Source organism: Mus musculus, chromosome X, assembly GCF_000001635.26.
Source record: "Mus musculus strain C57BL/6J chromosome X, GRCm38.p6 C57BL/6J".
Lineage (NCBI taxonomy): Eukaryota > Metazoa > Chordata > Mammalia > Rodentia > Muridae > Mus > Mus musculus.
The window spans coordinates 43,159,631-43,182,267 of NC_000086.7; the positions used below are offsets into that span (position 1 = coordinate 43,159,631).

Genomic DNA, 22,637 nt, shown 5'->3' on the forward strand with positions numbered 1-22,637 from the left:
TGCAGACTGATTTCAACTCTGCTTTATTTTGTAAATGCAACTAGCAGTAAGTTACCCAAATCATTTCCCTTATATCACATAAACATTTCTTGAGTGTTTCTCTTCTCTTTTTTAGCTATGTTTTTTTCTCTTCATGCCATTCTTTGCTTTGTGGTAACTTTGGGACCTCATAGATTCCACACAGTCACATATTCAGTTATTTTCAATTACACCTACTCTTCTGTTAAACCTTTACAATTCTCTTGTGGACTTTACATTACAAAACTTGAAATCTATGAGTCCATTGTCTAAAAATTCACCATTATTCACAGTGATATCTTAAGACCACGAGTGAATGCCTGGAACTTTCAATGATGCTGCATCATACTACAACCATATATAAATTTGTGTGCACACAGACCTATAATAGAGTTTGATTTGTAAGTAATAAGAGACCAACAACAATAACTAAGTCTAAACTGAAACAATAGTACAATAGAAGATGTATCAATGGGGTTTCTTTGACTAAAAATTTCTCAGTGATGCTCTGAATGATGAAATGAAATGAAGTGAATGACACTGTAATAAATGCTAAATAAGGACTATATGTGTGGTGTTCAGTCAGGAGGAGGATCATCTTCTTTGTGTGGTCTTGAGAAACTAAGCAATGATAAAGTCAATGACTTAAGATAAGGCACTAGACAACATTCATGGCTTGGAATACTTGGTAGAGAAAAGTTAATTTGTTTGGGTTTCCCCGTAGAACACTCTTAGAAGAATAGTTTAATTATAAATTATCCTTTTGATTATTGTATTCAGAATGAATTTCATTGATATTTTTGTCTTTCTGAAAGTCAGAATTTATTAAATTATAATACATTTCAAAGGTTTAGCAGTTTAGACAATAGCAAACTGTCATTTTATCTTGCTTTTCTCTCTCTGTAGCCCTACTGAGGAAAATGCAGGTTCTTATACTTCAATCTTCTTAAGTTTGATTTCTCATTTTAATTTTTGTTCTTTGAAAATTTCATATATACATACAATGTATCCTGATTATATTTACCCCCACTCTTTCCCTCCAAATCTGCATGGGGTATTCTGCTTTTAATTTTTAAATGGAACTTAAAGAATGCTAGTGTGCCAGACATAGTCAATAACTTTCAACATTGTATTATGTCCAGATTAAGCTTACCATTCTAACTGATCCAAGGGTAGGAACAAAGCTCACTGGTTGTGGACATGCCTACCCCTTGTATAGGGTTCTAGCAGCATGAAATAAAGAATTCTTTTTAAAAAGCTGAACCAAGAAGACTAGTACTAGGTTAGTATTTATAGCCTTGATGGACTAACTAATATTCTAGCCAAGAGACAAGGTAAAACTACAACCTTGAAATATTAATTTTTATAATTATCAGGGTTAAGACGGCCAAGTTGCTGTTACATTGTTAATAGGGCTTTAACTTTCAATCCTTTCTCTTCCAAATCGTGTTTTCACTTCTGGGATAAAACATTTATAAAAACATCAGAAACAAGGTGACTGCCACCCCCAATTTTTGATTATGTTGCCGCATCCTTGGAAGATTAATTTGGTTTTTGTTTTAGAGAAAGAGTAAGAGTTCTTTGCTATGCATTCTACACCTGGCTTTACCATGCCCTCTGTAGTATAATGATATAGTACTTTGTTAATGTGTTCTTCTGACTTTATGGTTTAGTGCTTCACCAGCTCTTTAATGAACAATTTCCATTGAGCATCTTTTTAGAGAAAGCTTAGTTTTGTTGTACACAAAACCTGCTGAGGGTGAGTCTTCTTTCATTAGTCTCCTCCCATCTGCTGTACACACAGTGGTAATTCTTATCACCAGAAACAACCTGTCCAACATTTTTGTACTTTTCAGTCCAAGCCTACTCCTGAATCTGGATCCTCATTCCTAACTTTTAACAAATGACTTTGTATTGCTTATTGTTTTGTTGGTTTTCTTTTATTGGATATTTTCTTTATTTACATTTCAAATGTTATCCTCTTTCCCAGGTTTCCCCTCCAGAAACCCCCTATCCCTGCCCTCTTGCTTCTATGAGGGTATTCTACCACCTACTGACTCTGAACTCCCCGCCCTGGCATACCCCTACCATGGAGCATTGAGACTTAACAGAAACAAGGGCCTCTCCTCCCATTGATGCCCAACAATGCCATCCTCTGCAACATTTTGTGGCTGGAGCCATAAGTCCCTCCATGTGTACTTTTTGGTTGGTAGATTAGTCCCTGAGAGCTCTGAAGGTACTAGTTGGTTCGGATTGTTGTTCCTTCTATGGGGCTGCAAACCCCTTCAGCTCCTTGGGTCCTTCCTATAGCTCCGCCATTGGATATCCCATGCTTAGTCCAATGATATGCTGTAAGCATTCACCTCTGTATTTGTCAGGTTTTGGCAGAGCTCTCAGGAGACGGCTACACTAGGCTCGTGTCAGCAAGCACTTCTTGGCATCCACAATAGTGTTTGGATTTGATGTCTGTATATGGAATGGATACCCAGCAGGGGGTGGGGGGGTAGGGCAGGCAGGCAGTCTCTGGATGGCCTTTCCTTCAGTCTCTGCTCCACATTTTGTCTCATTATTTGATCATGTGAGTATTTCGCTACCCCTTCTAAGAGGGATTGAAGCATTCACACTTTGGTCTTTTGGTCTTCCTTCTTCTTGAGCTTCATGTGGTCTCGGAATTTTATCTTTTTGTATTCTGAGCTTTTGGGCTAATATCCACTTTTCAGTGAGTTCATACCATGTGTGTTCTTTTGTGACACAAGATAATATTTTCTAGTTCCATCTATTTGTCTAAGAATGTCATGAAGTCACTGTTTTAATAGTGGAGTAGTACTCCACTGTGTAAATGTACCATATTTTTTGAATCCATTCCTCTGTTGAGGGACATCTGGATTCTTTCCAGCTTCTGGCTATTATAAATAAGGCTGCTATGAACATAGTGGAGCATGTGTCCTTACTACATGTTGGAGCATCTTCTGGGTATATGCCCAGGAGTGGTATAGCTGCTGGGTCCTCAGATAGTACTATGTCCAATTTTCTGAGAAACTGCCAGACAGATTTCCAGAGTAGTTGTACAAGCTTGCAGTCCTATCAGCAATGGAGGAGTGTTCGTCTTTCTCCACATCCTTGCCAGCATCTGCTGTGACCTGAGTTTTTGATCTTAGCCATTCTGACTGATGTGAGGTGGAATCTCAGTGTTGTTTTGATTTGCATTTCCCTGATGACTAAGGATGTTGAACTTTTTCTTTTCTTTTCTTTCCTTTCCTTTTCTTTTCCATTATCTTTTTATTGAATATTTTATTTATTTACATTTCTAATGTTATCCCCTTTCACAATCCCTCCCCGAAGCCCCCTGTCCCATCCTCCCTCCTCCTGCTTCTATGAGGGTGTACCCCCCACCCATCAACCCTGTCCTGCCTCCCTGCCCTCACATTCCCTGACATGGGTCCCTCCATGTGTATTCCTTGGTTGGTGCTTTAGTCCCTTGGAGCTCTGCAGAGTCTGGTTGGTTGATATTGTTGTTCTTCCTATGGGGTTACAAATTCCTTCACTCCTTTACTCCTTTCTCTGACTCCTCCATCACAGATCCTGTGATCAGTTCAAAGGTTGGGTGCGAACATCTATCTCTGTATATGTCAGTTTCTCTCAGAGCCTCTCAGGAGATAGCTATAACAGGCTCCTGTCAGCATGCACTTCTTGACACCCACAATAGTGTCTGCATTTGAGAAATTCTTTGTTTAACTCTGTACTACATTTTTAATAGGATTATTTGATTCTTTGGAGGCTAACTTATGAAGTTTGTTTTATATATTGAATACTAGCCCTCTATCAGATGTAGGATTGGTAAAGTTCTTTTCCCAATCTGTTGGTTGCCATTTTGTCCTATTGACAGCGTCCTTTGCCTTACAGAAGCTTTGCAATTTTATGAGGTCCCATTCGTCTACTGGTGATCTTAAAGCATAAGCCACTGGTCTTCTGTTCAGGAAAATTTCCCCTGTGCCCACGGGCTCGAGGCTCTTCCCTATTTTGTTTTCTATAAGTTTCAGTGTATCTGGTTTTATATGGAGGTCCTTGATCCACTTGGTCTTGAGCTTCATACAAGGAGATAAGAATGGATCAATTCACATTCTTCTACATGCTGACTGCCAGTTGAACCAGCACCATTTGTTAATGTAAGTCTTCCTGTAGGTTCAATGCTTTCTGCTACAACATGTTCCAGGAGTCAGTATAAATATTTCTGTTCATATCTTTTACTCACAAGTTTGATACATTTTCTCTCTTTACCTAGCACATATCATGCATCTTGACTTTAACTTAAATGATTTTTTGTGTAACTTCAAAACTGGAGTGAATTTCTTTTCCTTTCTCCTTAATTTCATAGATTTGTTTGTATTGTAATTCTAGTAACCTCAGCATATAATTTTTTCTTCCTTTTTAAATCAAGACCTCTCACTTTCTCATTTTCAGGATTGTTTTCATTGATTGTTTAATGTAGCATTTATATTTGACAGCATTCTACTCTCAAGCTTTGGAGTGCTTATTAAGTAGATTACTTGAATACAAGCCCTGTAATGCCATCTACTTCATATATTAACTAGAGTTCTATAATAAGTAAAGGGATGATATCATATATAATACAATCATATTGAACAAAGTGATGATTCTTACATGGAGTGGGACAGAGATGCTAGTTGGAAAACATCATTATGCTAGTCAGCATGATTTGTAACCAAAAACTTAAAAAGGGTTTATTTCTGAAATTTTTTCTTTTCTTTTCTTTTCTTTTCTTTTCTTTTCTTTTCTTTTCTTTTCTTTGTGTGTGTGTGTGTGTGTGTGTGTGTGTGTGTGTGTACCTTGGTTATGTAACTAAAATCTATTGGAAAGTAACACCATGCTTGCGGAAGCTATTTCAAAAGCACTTATCACAAAATTGTACTGATTAGTTTGTATAGCAATTTTATCCACCACCTATGAGTTTCCAAGAGGCATTAAATTTTCACCTCCAACATTGGACTCAAGGTATGGTTAACATTAAATGCTAAACAAAAGCTAGTTGCTTAAAATACTCTATTGAGAGCCCTATGATCCATCCATTAGCTGACTGTGAGCATCCACTTCTGTGTTTGCTGGGCCCCGGCATAGTCTCACAAGAGACAGCTACATCTGTGTCCTTTCAATAAAATCTTGCTAGTGTATGCAATGGTGTCAGCGTTTGGATGCCCAATGGAGGAGCTAGAGAAAGTAGCCAAGGAGCTAAAGGGATCTGCAACCCTATAGGTGGAACAACATTATGAGCTAACCAGTACCCCGGAGCTCTTGACTCTAGCTGCATATATATCAAAAGATGGCCTAGTCGGCCATCACTGGAAAGAGAGGCCCATTGGACTTGCAAACTTTATATGCCCCAGTACAGGGGAATACCAGGGCCAAAAAGGGGGAGTGGGTGGGCAGGGGAGTGGGGGTGGGTGGATATGGGGGACTTTTGGTATAGCATTGGAAATGTAAATGAGTTAAATACCTAATAAAAAATGGAAAAAAAAATACTCTATTGAAAGGAAGTTAGCATGACATTAGAAAAGACAAACTGCACTCATCATATATTTCTTTTGGTCACCTTGCACAGAAACAAAATGTGAGGCTGACTTTCTCAGTTCAGACTTAGTGTAACATTATTCGTACTTTTAAAACCTTAATCACTCTATGAGCCTATTCCACAACACAAAACTTATAATTATGAATTTGTCTTCTGTAAAGACAAATTTACTGAGAAATATTTAATGGATCCATACAGTTTTTAAAGAGAAATAGACACTCCAAACATTTAGAAAAACAATGTTGCCAAAAGGGAGGTGGTTTTAGTTTGAACAAATGTAAGATATGTTCAGCTGAAGACATGACAGATTAAAGTGAATACTTTGAAAAGATGGGTACAAAACCTTTCCAGTTATATTGAAATGTAAATGATCATACAGTTGATATTATAAATGTGAATGGATATTTACATGGTAGTATATATTGAACTATTGACTAAATTTAGACTTTTGTAAATGTAGAACTGTAATAATAGTTTAGAATGCAATAAGTTTAATTTATAATAATGAATCTGACATAGTAATATTTAACAAGCAACTTCTAATATGTATACTATCACATATACTATCAAATAGGGAAGTCATAGAACATATATGTAAATTTTACAGAAAAACAGAGAGCAGGAAAGAAACCATGATCCTCATCCTTGTTAGGTATAGAATATGGAAAGAAGATCTACAGCAAAAGTGAGTCACGTAAATAAAATATACTTATGCTTTATGGAAGAAGAGATCAATCATCTTCACAAAGCAAAAGTTTGGTGATAGAGTCACAGTGAGAGTTGAGAGTTAAAGATACTTTTGAGTTAAGATGTGAATAATAGTTGAACAGAGATAAAGAGAGACAGTGAGGATGGCATTCCCAGAGTCCAAGAGTTTGTATCTGGAGATATAGCTGGGTGGTAGAGTGTTTATTCCATATACATAAGACACCCAGCTCTATCTTTTGCATCTTTTCTACCTCCCTCCGATATTTTTCTTTTTGCTGTCAGGAAGTAGGCAACAGCACAGTAAAAGGGTAAAGGGGAATGAAAGGAAATACAAGCAGATTAGTTAGATTTCTTTTTTTAAAATCTCAGTGAGATATGCTAATAGTACATTTCAGATGTAGAGATCAACTTTGCTGGATGAAACAATGTGTTACACAGAGAAATTCTGGTGGCTCACTGAAAGAGGGCAAGCATGAAGGAGCCAGTGCCTAACAATGTAAACAGGCTTATAATTGAGGGTGTTAGAATGATTCCCTTCCTTTTAGTTATACAGAATTTAGAGTAACTGATATAGTATCAATTTGGAAATGTCCATCAGATAATTGAATGTTTAAAACTGTAATTTATGAGTGAGGTTAAAGCTGAATTAAAATGTAATTTGGAAATTTCCCCAAACAAGTGTGACCAATGAATTCATTTGAACAAAAGATTTTGGAGGAATCATTCAAGCATCAGAAATCTCCAGTGGGCCTTTTAAAACTTTAAATTGATAGACAAGTTCTAAACCCAGGTTTTCTAAGATGGGTTGTGAGAGTTTGAATTTTTAGTAAATTCTCAGTTAATGCTGATACTACTGAGTCAGGGGTATACAACCTGAAGATCACTGTCCCAGAGGAATAATATTGTTTTAAAATGTCACTATGACTTATCCCTAACAAATAATCTATGCTAATGTCAATATATTTTTCTATTTCATTACCTGAAAAAATAGAAATTGTATTTCTATCTCCCTAATTTTGTTAGAAACCATTATGCCTTCCATAAGTGAGAGACTTCAGTAGTCAAAAAATAGATTACAAAATACATCTGTGTGTTTCTTTAAGAAACTCTCAACATTCTTCATTACCTTGTAAGCTATGCTGCAAAGCCTTTCCACATTCTTTACACAGACATCCTAGCCCCTTTTTGGGTAGTCTCTACTAGCCTGTGTCACGTTTTCAGCAGCTGAATATTTCTTTGAGACTTCTGTCCCATATGGGCAATGGCTTGAAAAGCACTTAGCTGTTTACTTTACGTCTTACTATAAATTATTTAATCCTTTAGTCTGTAAATGGCTATTTGTAGGATTAGACAAATTCTGAAAGCTCCAATAAGAGGATTGTTGCATCCAAATTCATGCATAATCCGTAAAAAGCACATGGAACCTACAACCTCAGCTGGGTGCACATGTGGAACAGATTAACTGAGCATATGTAAGCAGTAGGAATTATTAACCAGTTAGCACTGACAAATTTGTTTTTGATACATAGGTTAAAGTATGTAAATACTCATTAATGAAAATAATATTAGTTATAGAAATTGAATAAAAACCTACCTTGAGTAGATTTCTCCACATCTTTCCTCTTTCTACTCTGGCTATTGTAATTCCTCCTCAGCTCTTGGTTATACTCATGCAGAGTTTCCCTGGAGTTGAATGACTGTCTTGGTTTTCTCCCATCTTCACTCTCATCAGAAGAACTGGTATAAGCTAGATCCATTTCATGCTTGACTTTGGACAGAGGCTGATAAGGTTTGCAGTCTGTTTGCTCCATCTCTGATTAAGCAAGCTGAGTTTCATGAAAAAAGGATAAGGAAGTTCTTTAATGAAAACAGTCCTGGAAGAGAGTGAAAAACATGAGCCTTTTTAGATTTGTCCTTTTGCAAGGAAACACATCTGGCAGATTCACAATTGGCCTGCTAATACTATCAAAGGAGTGAAGCAAAAGACAAAGTGGATGACATGAAGCTAGCCGGAGGCAATAATAACACTGTGCTCTACATGCATATATTCTCAAGCATTTAGGATGAAGCTAGAGGTTGTAGTATCAGAAAAAGCTCAAATTAAAAGAAGGATAGCTTACAAAAGTATTTGCATTGGAATGCAAACAAAGGGCACTATTTCTTTGGTATGAGAGTGTGTTTTTAATGTTAAAGACTGTGGTTAGATTAGAAAACATTATGGGATTTGGAAATGGCCAGGAGTATAAATATTAACCTAGCATAGCTAGCTCACACTTGAAATGAATCTAGTAAGAAAAATACATTCAGAAAGAATCGTTCCTTGCCTCTGGTTTAATATTACATTTAAGACTGGGACTCTGAGGATGTGAAGGGCTCTGAATGTGGAGAGACAGCTAGCAAAGCTCATGAAATAAAGTGTGCTTGAGGGGACTGGACTTCTTGTATTTATCTTGTGGCTTTTGAGTCTCAGGCCTGCAGAACATTTTTAATGACTTCGGTGGTGGTAAATTTTTGTTTGTCATAATATTGAGAGGATGTAAACAACATCTCTAGTGACTATACTGCTATAGGAACAGTAGGATCTAAATTGGGTTTGTAAGCAGCAATATAGAGCTTCATGATAAATCATTGAATCTCCCCCTCACCCCCAATGCTGAGCTAGGAGCTGCTGAAGCTCTTAGGGCTAGTAAAGACATTAGCTGCCCTACTTATCACAGACTGAGAACAAGTGCCATTTAAGATGTCAAAGTCTTCTGGAACATTAAAAGTCCTGTTTTTGTTGTTGTTGTTGTTGCTGTTTTCAAGCTTATTTCCTTACATTTATTTTTCCATCATTTTTGTGCTGCAGTAAGTCTGCAACCTGTTTCTTTCCTATAATGCTTAAATATGTAGTTTGAAATCAAGTATTGATTCCTTCATTTTTTTCAGCACTTTACGCAGTTTGTTTATTTGTAGTTTCAGACAGGGTTTCACTTTGCATTCCAATATGGCCTGCAACTCACTAGGTTGGCTTCCTTTGTACTGACTCTGTGTCCTAGGCTCTCAAGTACTAAGATTTCTGATGTGAGCTGCCATGCTTGGTCTCCATAGGCATGTTTGAGGAAAGGCCTTACTATGAAGCCCCAACTCATCTCAAATTTATTAGCCTCTTGCCTTAGCACCAGAAAGGCTAATATTACTTCTCCCGAACCCCAGGAATCTATCATATATATTTTCAGTGAAACCTACTGACATATAAACTATGCGTCCTATACCATATATAGTAGCATAGAGCTTAGAATCTCTATTGGATTAATAGTAAGCATATAGAAACCAGAAATCCTTCAGTAATGTTCATGGTTGGCTGATGCTAAATAGTTCATTCTACTTTATTATATGAACAAAGCATTATATGTTGAAGACTTATTAAACCTAATGTTAATGTTCAGGAAGGTAAAACCTGAACCTTCAAACTTCATAGTTGCAGTACTATATAGTACTAATCTAGTAAAATACGTCTTAGAGACTGTTTATTATTCAAATACATAAATACTACAAACATTCTAGGAATATTCCAAGGTTTCTTTGGGTTAATATCAGAAATGACCATCATGAAAAAAAAAGAGATATGGTGTTTTTATTACTTATTTTATGCTTTGAGATGAATATAATTACATCATGTCTCCTTTCCCTTTCTTCCCTTCACGTCTTCCCATAAAAGCCTCATTCCCTTTCAAATTCCTGGTCTCTATTTCATTAATTGTTGCTGCATGCCCGTATATGCTGTTCATTCAGCAGTGCTTGATTATAAGGTCATTTTATGAATCTATTCTCTCTATAATTTTCTAATGCATTGTCTAGCAGTTGTATTTTTTTTTCACTTTTAGTACCAGCATAGATCTTTCTCCTGCCCTACAGGTTTGAGTATCTAACTGGCTGCTGAGGATTTCCATATAGTTATCTATGAAGTCCTCTGAAATGTGGTATGTTTGAGACTGGACTTTGTCATTTCTCTAGAGGTACCCAAAAAGTTAAAGCCATCCTTGCTTACTATCATCTTTCACATCTTACATGCATTCCATTAGTTAGTACATTTGTGGCATCTTTGAAAAAAATATAGAATCCAAACATATGTATCCACTTCTTCAATACTACTTTGGATCAAAGGATTTCCAAGTATTGTGACTTTTCTCCTAATGAGTGTCCTGTTTATACCATTGCAGCCTGACAGCAATTTATCATCACTGTAGTCAGAGTATAATTTTTAACATATAAATATGATGGTTTGAAAAAAATGGCCATCCGGGGAGTGGTAACACATGCCTTTAATCCCAGCAGTTGGGAGGCAGAGGCAAGTGGATTTCAAAGTTCGAGGCCAGCCTGGTCTACAGAGTGAGTTCCAGGACAGCCCGGGCTATACAGAGAAACCCTGTCTCTAACCCCCCTCCCCCCCAGAAAAGAAAAGAAAAGAAAAGAAAAGTAAAAATGACCGCCTATAGGATTATAGACTTGATTGTTTGGTCACCAGTTCATGGCACTATTAGAAAGTGTGACCTTTTTGTAGTGGGTGTGGCCTTGTTAGAGGAAGTGTGTCACTGGGGATGGGTTTTGGTGTTTCAAAGACCTAAGCTAGTCTCAGTGTCTCTAGCTCTACCTGCGGATCTGAATGTAGAGCTCTCAGATTCTTCTTCATCATCATGTCTGCTTGCACACTGCCATGTTCCCACCATGACAATAATGAACTAAACCTCTGAAAGTATGAGCCAGCCCCAATTAAATGTTTTCTTTTATAAAAGTTGCTATGGTCACAGTATATCTTCAGAGCAATAGAACATTTACTAAGATGATTTTTCATGTTCTCCTATTTTCTGAAGCAGTAATGGTGTGCCATACTCTAAAATAAAAGACAAAAGCCTACAGTAACCTACAAGGGCCTTAGCTTAAAATTTTCCAACTCATCTACTTTTCTTTTCCTTCTGTTCATGTACTGTAGTTATACTAGTGTTCTGTTTCTGAAAACACTAAATCCTTTCCCACCTCAGGGTAACCTTCCATAAAAAACTACCTCTCATGAGACTACTCATTCTCCTCTTCTGTCCTTTCAAAAAATTCATCAACAAATGACATGATAAATGTTTATTATTTCATTGTCTGCCTTATATCAATAGGCATTGTCTGTTGTATTTGTTGCTCTATACCTTTGAATAATGGTACATAGCAAACCATTGATCAATAGATGAGTCTTAGAAACTTTACCGCACAAAGACGTTTTTAAAAGGAAGAGAGATTTTTTCACACACACACACACACACACACACACACACACACACTGCAAAAACTCCATATCAATAAAATTCATTTAAATTGATGCCTACGAACATAAACTCTTATATACAATTTTTTGTTGCTGTTCATTATAGAATGGGACTTTAACAATTTGGAGGTGGACCACTATTTTCCACATAGTATCACTGATTGTAGAAAACTATCAAGGACTTATAGACAAAAAGAACTTAGAGAATGCTTTCTATTAATCATCCATTCATTAGGAATTTACATATATCATAATGACATTCAAATATAATACATGAAATCAAAAACTAAAAATACCTCATTTCTAATGTCTAATACATTATGGCAACTATGATTTATCATGCTATAATTTTATTTACTTTTATGTACACAGATCTTGACATTCTCTTTACTTTCAATGTGTCTATTTGAAACATACAATGAGATAGTACATATATGAAATGAGAAAGAGACAAAAAGTAATGCAGAAAGACAGATTTTATATAGCTGTTATGAGTCATTTTCAAAGTTCAAGTCACAGCAATTCCCACCTACAAATCAGCTAGGAATAAGGAATGTCACACCTATTCAATGTTTTTTTTTTTTCTCTCTTTAAAGTAGAATACCAGTAAAAGCTCTTTGACTGGACTATCATAACATTTTTGTCCTAAAATTTGTCAGTTAATCCAGGAGATATGAGAGAAACAGTCTAGTTTTTTTTTCTATTTGTTTTTCTTTCATTTGTTTTGTTTTTTTGAAAATAAGATTGATTCACACAATTGTGTGGGCTGGGGCTTTGAAAATATGTAATTGTGATACTTATCAAAGCTCAAAAATTATACCTCAAATATGATTGGCAAATAATGACTTTATGAAAAATTTACAAGCTCTGAATTTAACATTTGGAAAAATACTAACAAGATTTGAAATGCAACAAACTTTAAAAGCACAGTAATTTCAAAAAGACATTGTTACAAAACTGTCATGGACAAAAGATAGTAAATACTAATTACTTCACTGCTCTTTTTTTTTCATTAAGTCCAATGCTATGTCAGTCTTCTTTAGACATGAGGAAGAAATGCTAAATTCCAATCACTAGTCAGTATTTGCTTTCAATGGAACAACTGGCTGCGATGCTCAGTAAACAGCGTGCTCTCTCTGAGAGGCTAGTTTCTCTAAATATAAAGTGAAGAGACTGAGTTATCTCAGAAATCTCTTCTAGTTCTAAAATTCCTTATTGGCTTTCAAATGACAGAAAAGCTGAGGTTGATTAGACATAAAAGAAGAAGTATAATCAATTCTATGTTTGCATTGTTAATCATGCTCTCTCATTTCTTTTCTGCTTCTTTCCTCTCCCCAAATGGATATTATACACTCCAATATGCTATAGGATATTGGAATAAAACAAAAATACTGCTTTTGAATCCATGAATCCTTGTGCATATGTATGAATTAATAATCACTTTCCTTCCTCTCTATTTATTTTGTTTCTAAATCTCATTTATTTTAAATTATTATTTTTTAATTTTTGATATACCATTACATCATTTTCCCCTTCCCTTTTCTCCCTCCCACCCAACATTCTCATAAACCCATCTAGCTCTTTTTGAAATGGATAGCCTCTTTTCACATTGTTTACATTCATATATATGTATATACATGTGTACATATATGTTCATAGATAAATAAATATGCTCTGCTCAGTCTGTTTAATGTTAATTTTATATATGCTTTTGTATACATTGGCCACTCAAGATGGACACTTGTTCTAGTTTATTCACGATGAATATCAACTCATTCTACCTATAGTGCCTATTTATGAGTTGAAGCCTTAACAAAGAAGTCACACTCTAATTGAGAAAACAAGTAAAGGATACATAGAATGCAGCTTAAGGTTAGCAAGCCTTTCATAGCACAGCACTTAAAGGGTGAACGCTGTAAATGTAGCAATACTTTTTTCACAATAAAATCCTCCTAGATTATTTTAGCTTGACAAATTTAGATTGTGAAATTCTGACTGATTTTTTTCTCTAATTTTCTTTTTCTTAAAAAAAATTGAAATGGGAAAGAGTTGTGGAAGCTGTCTATAACAGTAACATAGTCACCCAGTCTTTAAAGACCTAGAGGAAAACTCATCATTTTACTATCTAGAAAGATGACTACCATCATTCTGATTTATTTTCTTAAGTTTCATGTTTCTCCCTTCCCTTGTGACACATTTTTTATACAATTTCTATGATAATAACTTTAAATATCACTGCAAAGTGGGTGTGCCACAATTTGCTTGTTCATTCTCTTATTGTTGGATATTTACATCGCCCCTAATTTATGAATATTATATCTCCTCTCCTGCTTACCAACCCCCCCCCCCAAAAAAAAACCCTGAAAAACAAAACATAAAGTTAAAATGGCAAAGAATTCACTGTGAAAGTTAGCTGCAGCAAATATTCAGGACAGAAGGTCATGCTATTTGTCGCATAGCCTGGAACATTATGAAGACACCATAAACATCTTTTATTATCTTTATTGTTTTGTTAGGATAGATTCCAAGACCATGAATCAATGAGCCAAAAGTCTTGAATATATTGTTGCTTGGAAAATTATAATATACACAGTCATTAGCAATGTGTGAGACATTCCTTTCATTGTACCCTGGCCAATTTTGCATATTGTTTTAAATGTCTGTTTAAATGAGTAAATTACGAGTGCCATATTTTAGTTTGTATTTGCTTGTTGATAATACTTTACTTTCTGCACACATTCTAATTCTGTTTCCTCTTCTTTGAGCTCTTTGTAGTTTTTGTACATTTATCTATTGGGAACTTTTCCCACACAAGAAAAGACATTAACCTTTACTCGGGCTATGCAACAAATAGCATAACCTTCCATCCTGAATATTTGCTGCAGCTAACTTTCACAGTGAATTCTTTGCCATTTTAACTTTATGTTTTGTTTTTCTTTTTTTTTGAGGGGGGGTTGGTAAGCAGGAGAGGAGGAAAACATGAGCAATGAGTAGATATAATTACTTTTGAAAAAAATAGGTCAAACTTGATAAAAGCAAGAACCTTTCCAAAAGCAATTTGTTAATATATGATTGCTAAGTGGCTGCTTAATTGACTATATTCAGTTATTCAGAAAATGAATGGCGTTTTGGCTGAACTCTATCATAAAAATGACCATTTTCTATGTGGTGATGGCCAAAAGAAATACAGAAAGCAACCAAATTAATTTGATTTTGTCATAGTATTTGCCAGTTTTTCCCATCTAATGGACACACCAAATTGTTTTAGCAAATAAAAGGGAAATAATTTCCCAGGTTTTAGGATATAGCATGATCATTTTACCTAGAAGGTGATGTATTCTGAACAAAAATGTTTTTGTTCAGCATTTTATAATACCAAGGCTTGAAATTCCAGCTTTGATATGAATTCTACTTACTATATTACTTCATATGGATCTACTTAATTATTACATTAGAATTTTTAAAATCTTACAATAGAAGAATGTTCAGTAACACCTGGAAAACTTCTTCAAATATGATCTGAATCATTTGTTGAAACAGTTGCAATAGATATTGTCACGGTGCCTTGCCAGGCTAGTTCTTCAGGCCATTTTGAAGGAGAACATTCCAAAGTTTGCAATTTTACAACTAAATAGTGATATTACACCTCTTGCCAGATATTCTTGCTCTTTACTGCTGTGTGTATTTTATTTATTTTCTGTTTGCTTTTGTTAAAACCTCCACTATTTGGGTTAACATGCTTCACATAAAAAATGTGGAGAAATGAAAGAAAGGAGATAGGAAGGGCTCCACAAAGAAATTCTATAACAACTATTTCAGAAACAGAAGGCTTAATACAATTTAGTGTTCTCAGTTGTAGTTAAGATAATCTTGACCTTGAATTTACACACACACACACACACACACACACACACCAGAATTTTGAATAAAATATCTATGAATTGACACTATATTGTGATTTTGAAAATTTTCTAGTTCATAATACACTGTTAGAGGGAAGGAAAAATGAGTTCCCAAAATATCACTAAGGAAGAACTTTTTCAGTAATTGTGTAAATAACTTGCACATTTCTATTTCTTAGTAATTTGCAAGTAATAATTCATCTTTGAGTTGCAGTGACATCTATCTCTATCTCTTCACGTCTTTTGAAACTTTAACAATGCCCTAAAGTAATTCCAAATTATCTGCTTCTTATTACTTTCTTACATCCTCTGTGTTGGATTATGCAGATCATCTAACCACTTAATAGGCAGAGCAATCTTCAATAAAATTGAAGGTAACTCAATATATAAAAGCTTCTTTGTACTCTTTGGAGAAAAACAATAGCTGCTTGTTTCCCCAAGTAAACAATCATATTCAATTCATTTTCTTACAATGAAATCCATTGGGGTTTGGTAAATTTCATAGTAATTTTAGCATTAACATACTTACCCAAAATGTAGCATCAAACTTAATATCGTATCTTCAAAAGTAATAGGTTTTAAATGTGGTGTTATGTAATTGGAGATACCATTTCCGTCCATAGTTTACGAATAACAAGTATTAATCAACACTCTCTTATTGCTGTCAATCTTCAGCATTAGTTTAGCAAAATTGGCACTTTATTAGTAACCCTCTCAAATTTCATGTGTAACAATTGGAAGCAGTCACATGTTCACTGCTTGCTACTAGAATCTCATTTGCAATTATGCTAAACATTAGACTGTAAAAGATCTAATCAAATTAACATAACATATGCTCCAAAATATAGACCCTTTAGCGATTTGATTGCAGAGGTGGATAACGGAGGGTAATTCTGATCTCTGGGATTTATACTAAGGAGTTTACTGTTGTGGGCAAATGACAACTAAGTCATAGCTGGTAGTTATTATTAGGAAAATCCCCATAAAATAGTCTTCCAGTCTAACTTTTAGGTAAAGCTTTAGGATAAAGTAGTCTGCCTCTATTTCATATCTAACACAAAAATGGTAAATTAGTCATTTTCTTTAAAAAGGACAAGGTAAAACACATTAGTATCAGTTCATATTGTCTGGTTTCTTGTATATTATTGCATGTACTTGTTAATATGGTATAATTTTGTAAACAGTTAATACTAATAGCTAGTAAATCATTGGTTTTTCAAAATAAAAGTCAGAAAAGTAGACAGTTTTTTAAAAATTAACATCCATAATCACATTTAATCCGCAAATATTTCATGAGATCATTTTCCTCAATTTTACAGGTGAAGAAACAAAAGCATAGAATTTTTTTTAATTTATTTTTTTATTAGGTATTTTCCTCATTTACATTTTCAATGCTATCCCAAAAGTCCCCCATACCCACACCCCCAATCCCCTACCCACCCACTCCCCCTTTTTGGCCCTGGGGTTCCCCTGTACTGGGGCATATAAAGTTTGCAAGTCCAGTGGGCCTCTCTTTGCAGTGATGGCCGACTAGGCCATCTTTTGATACATATGCAGCTAGAGACAAGAGCTCCGGGGTACTGGTTAGTTCATATTGTTGTTCCACCTATAGGGTTGCAGTTCCCTTTAGCTCCTTGGGTAATTTCTCTAGCTCCTACATTGGGGGCCCTGTGATCCATCCAATAGCTGACTGTGAGCATCCACTTATGTGTTTGCTAGGCCCTGGCATAGTCTCACAAGAGACAGCTATATCTGGGTCCTTTCAGCAAAATCTTGCTAGTGTATGCAATGGTGTCAGCGTTTGGAAGCTGATTATGGGATGGATCCCTGCATATGGCAATCACTAGATGGTCCATCCTTTCGTCAAAGCTCCAAATTTTGTCTCTGTAACTCCTTCCATGGGTGTTTTATTCCCATTTCTAAGAAGGGGCAAAGTGTCCACAGTTTGGTCTTAGTTCTTCTTGAATTTCATGAGTTTAGCAAATTGTATCTTATATCTTGGTTATCCTAAGTTTCTGGGCTAATATCCACTTATCAGTGAGTACATATTGTGTGAGTTCCTTTGTGATTGGGTTACCTCACTCAGGATGATGCCTTCCAGGTCCATCCATTTGCCTAGGAATTTCATAAATTCATTTTTTAATAGCTGAGTAGTACTCCACTCTGTAAATGTACCACATTTTCTGTATCCATTCCTCTGTTGAGGGGCATCTGGGTTCTTTCCAGCATATGGCTATTATAAATAAGGCTGCTATGAACATAGTGGAGCATGTGTCCTTCTTACCGGTTGGGACATCTTCTGGATGGGACACAAGGAAAGCATTCCTAAGAGGAAAACTCATAGCTCTGAGTGCCTCCAAAAAGAAACTAGAGAGAGCACACATTAGCAGCTTGACAGCACACCTAATGGCTCTAGAACAAAAGGAAGCAAATTCACCCAAGAGGAGTAGAAGGCAGGAAATAATCAAACTCAGGGGTGAAATCAACCAAGTGGAAACAAGAAGAACTATTCAAAGAATCAACCAATCAAGGAGCTGGTTCTTTGAGAAAATCACCAAGATAGATAAACTCTTAGCCAGACTCACTAGAGGGCACAGGGAAAGCATCCTAATTAACAAAATCAGAAATGAAAAGGGAAACATAACAACTGATCCTGAAGAAATCCAAAACACCATCAGATCCTTCTACAAAAGGCTATACTCAACAAAACTGGAAAACCTGGATGAAATGGACAAGTTTCTAGACAGATACCATGTACTAAAGCTAAATCAAGATCAGGTTAATGATCTAAACAGTCCTATATCCCCTAAAGAAATAGAAGCAGTCATTAATAGTCTCCCAACCAAAAAAAAGCCCAGGACCAGATGGGTTTAGTGCAGAGTTCTATCAGACCTTCAAAGAAGACCTAATTCCAGTTCTTCACAAACTATTCCACAAAATAGAAACGGAAGGTACTCTACCCAACTCATTCTATGAAGCCACAATTACTCTGATACCTAAACCACAAAAAGACCCAACAAACATAGAGAACTTCAGACCAATTTCCCTTATGAATATCGATGCAAAAATCCTCAATAAAGTTCTTGTTAACCGAATTTAAGAACACATCAAAACAATCATCCATCCTGACCAAGTAGGTTTCCTCCCAGGGATGCAGGGATGGTTCAATATACAGAAATCCATCAATGTAATCCAGTATATAAACAAACTCAAAGACAAAAACCACATGATCATCTCATTAGATGCTGAGAAAGCATTTGACAAAATCCAACACCCATTCATGATAAAAGTCTTGGAAAGATCAGGAATTCAAGGCCCATACCTAATCATGATAAAAGCAATCTACAGCAAACCAGTAGCCAACATCAAAGTAAATGGTGAGAAGCTGGAAGCAATCCCACTAAAATCAGGGACTAGACAAGGCTGTCCACTCTCGCCATACCTATTCAACATTGTACTTGAAGTATTAGCCAGAGCAATTCGACAACAAAAGGAGATCAAGGGGATACAAATTGGAAAGGAAGAAGTCAAAATATCACTTTTTGCAGATGATATGATAGTATATATAAGTGACCCTAAAAATTCCACCAGAGAACTCCTAAGCCTGATAAACAGCTTCAATGAAGTAGCTGGATATAAAATTAACTCAAACAAGTCAATGGCCTTTCTGTACACAAAGGATAAACAGGCTGAGAAAGAAATTAGGGAAACAACACCCTTCTCAATAGTCACAAATAATATAAAATACCTTGGCATGACTCTAACTAAGGAAGTAAAAGATTTGTATGATAAGAACTTCAAGTCTCTGAAGAAAGAAATTAAAGAAGATCTCAGAAGATGGAAAGATCTCCCATTCTCATGGATTGGCAGGATCAACATTGTAAAAATGGCTATCTTGCCAAAAACAATCTACAGATTCAATGCAATCCCCATCAAAATTCCAACTCAGTTCTTCAACGAATTAGAAAGGGCAATCAGCAGATTCATCTGGAATAACAAAAAACCTAGGATAGCAAAAACTCTTCTCAAGGATAAAAGAACCTCTGGTGCAATCACCATGCTCGAACTAAAGCTGTACTACAGAGCAATTGTGATAAAAACTGCATGGTACTGGTATAGTGACAGACAAGTAGACCAATGGAAAAGAATTGAAGACCCAGAGATGAACCCACACACCTATGGTCACTTGATCTTTGACAAGGGAGCTAAAACCATCCAGTGGAAGAAAGACAGCATTTTCAACAAATGGTGCTGGCACAACTGGCGGTTATCATGTAGAAAAATGTGAATTGATCCATTTCTTTCTCCTTGTACTAAGGTCAAATCTAAGTGGATTAAGGAACTCCACATAAAACCAGAGACACTGAAAGTTATAGAGGAGAAAGTAGAGAAAAGCCTCGAAGATATGGGTACAGGGGAAAAATTCCTGAATAGAACAGCAATGGCTTGTGCTGTAACATCGAGAATCGATAAATGGGACCTCATAAAATTGCAAAGGTTTTGCAAAGCAAAAGACACCGTCAATAAGACAAAAAAAAAAAAAGCCACCAACAGATTGGGAAAGGATCTTTACCTATCCCAAATCGGATAGGGGACTAATATGCAATATATATAAAGAACTCAAGAGGGTGGACTCCAGAAAATCAAATAACCCCATTAATAAATGGGGCTCAGAGCTGAACAAAGAATTCTCACCTGAGGAATACCGAATGGCTGCAAAGCACCTGAAAAAATGTTCAGCATCCTTAATCATCAGGGAAATGCAAATCAAAACAACCCTAAGATTCCACCTCACACCAGTCAGAATGGCTAAGTTCAAAAATTCAGGTGACAGCAGATGCTGGCGTGGATGTGGAGAAAGAGGAACACTGCTCTATTGTTGGTGGGATTGCAGGCTTGTACAACCACTCTGGAAATCAGTCTGGCGGTTCCTCAGAAAATTGGACATAGTACTACCGGAGGATCCAGCAATACCTCTCCTGGGCATATATCCAGAAGCATAGAATTTTTAACAAAGGTTTTCAAGAAGATACAGCTAGTAAAGTCAGAATTCAACTCTGACTGGTTCAACTCTAGAGTATTCTTATTCTCATTGCTGAATAGGGTAACAGAGTTTTGGGAGTTTCAAAGGAAGACACTAGTTAAGCAATGAAATTCCAGCAAGATTTTCATCCTAGGCTTAAAAGGTGAGCAATTATCTTCTGCAAACTCTTAAAGGTGAAAGGTTTTTGGCCTTACTAATGAAACAATGATATTAAACTTTTTGAACAAAATGGCATAACAGTAATCATAAAGGAACACTCTAAACTTGATGATGATGTGAACAAAATCAGAAAGCCAAAAAAAATATTCAGGTTATGTAAAGTTATCAGGTGTAAGTCTACCATACCACCTCTAGATTACAAAATTTTGCACTTAGACTACATACCCAATTAAATGAAGGCTAGAACTGCATTCTTCTATGGGCTAGTTTAATTTGAGTACTCTCTATAAATAGTACCATATAATATGTGGCAGTTGCATGTGCTTATATGTGCATATGCATTTGTGCATGCGTATGCATGTACATGAGTGCACTTGCACATATGCACATGTCAGAGAACAAAGCACTGTCAGTGAATCATCAATTTGATATATACTTGTGTTCTATGTCAGACTAAAAGAAAGAAATGTGCTACATTATTTTTAACAACAGTTACACAATGAAGACACCCTACAGACAGAAATGTAGTTTTCATCTTTGTGAGTTTCCTTCATGGGAGCTCTATAAGAGGTGTACTCTACTAGGTATGGAAAACCTAGCTAACAACTCTGTAGCCATGTTTATTGGAGAAGAATCTACAATTACTAATTTACTAAATTAGCAAAATCTCTAACAATAATCTATTAACATTTTCCTTTTACCCATAATTAATTATATCCCTAACCCCTTATTACTATTTTTTTTTAAAATTTTTATTTTCAAGACAGAGTTTATCATGTAGCCATGGCTGTCCTGGAACTCTGTGTAGACCAGCCTGGCCTTGAACTTAAAGAGACCCATCTGCCTCTGCCTCCTGAGTGCTGAGCTTAAAGGCGTGTACGGCCAGAGCTACCTCTGATCACTAGTGTTTATACATGCTTTAGGACTTGAACTCAGTTCTTTAAGCTTTATTACAAGTACTGTAGCATAAGAGCTGCTTCTTGAGACCTAATTGTGATCTTTTATAACTGGCTTCTTACACAATACTCTTATGGTTTGTTTATGTTGTAATGCATATCAGTAAATAATGTTCTTTTTTTGATTGGTATAATCCTTTGAAACTGTTTTTTTCTTTCCCTTTCTGTTTTGACTTCTGCTATTCATTTTAAGTATATATTAATATGTATTATGCAGTCTACATTTTGCCTGAGCTAATGGGACTCTGTCTAGTTTTCTTTGATTTATTTTTCTTCTTTCTAGATTAGATAATTTCTATATATCTATATGTGTATTTGACTGATTATTTCTTTCACCATCTTCAATGATTTTTGAACCTATTTGGTGAATTCTTTATTGCAATTACTTGCCTTTCAGTCAGAAGTTTCAGCTACTTCTTATAATAGTTTTTACATTCTTCTGCAAAACATGTTCATTTTGTCATTTTTCCATTGATTACATACTAATCATTTTGAATCCTTTTTTGTTAATTGCAATGTTTGAGATATTTAAATATAGTTAGGCTGACTATTTTTGCTGTTTATATTGAGATTGTTTCAAAATTCATTGCATTTATTGTGGCAGTTTGAATATGTGAACGGACACTTGGGTCCCGGTTGGTGCAATTGTTTGGGAAGGATTACTAGAGGAATGGCCTTGTTAGAGAAGGTGTGTCACTGGGAGTGGCCTTTCATGTTTCAAAAGACTTGGGTCATTTGCAGTGTGTGTGTGTGTGTGTGTGTTTCTGCCTACAACTTACAGATCAAATGGGAGCTCTCAGCTGTTGTTTCCCCCATGCTTTTGGTAGCCATCATGTGCTTTAGGGTTCTAAAACCATAAACCCCAAATTAAATGCTCTGCTTCATAAGTTGCTTTGGTCATGGTACTTTATCACAGCAGAAAGTGTTTTAATGTTGTGGGAAGATAACAGAATACAATATCAAGTGGAAA

General features: G+C 35.8%; 1 protein-coding gene across 8 annotated transcripts in view; it reads right to left on the bottom strand.

Annotated features, from left to right (window-relative positions):
* The window catches only part of Tenm1 (teneurin transmembrane protein 1), a 901,303-nt gene that overhangs the window by 631,765 nt on the left and 246,901 nt on the right, over nucleotides 1-22,637 (bottom strand). For all 8 annotated transcript variants that reach the window (XM_011251006.3, XM_006541491.4, XM_006541492.4 and 5 more), the window contains one exon: nucleotides 7,908-8,187. In XM_011251006.3, the coding sequence (XP_011249308.1) occupies nucleotides 7,908-8,124 (217 nt within the window). In that variant the 5' untranslated portion in view covers nucleotides 8,125-8,187. The remainder of the gene's footprint in view (nucleotides 1-7,907; nucleotides 8,188-22,637) is intronic.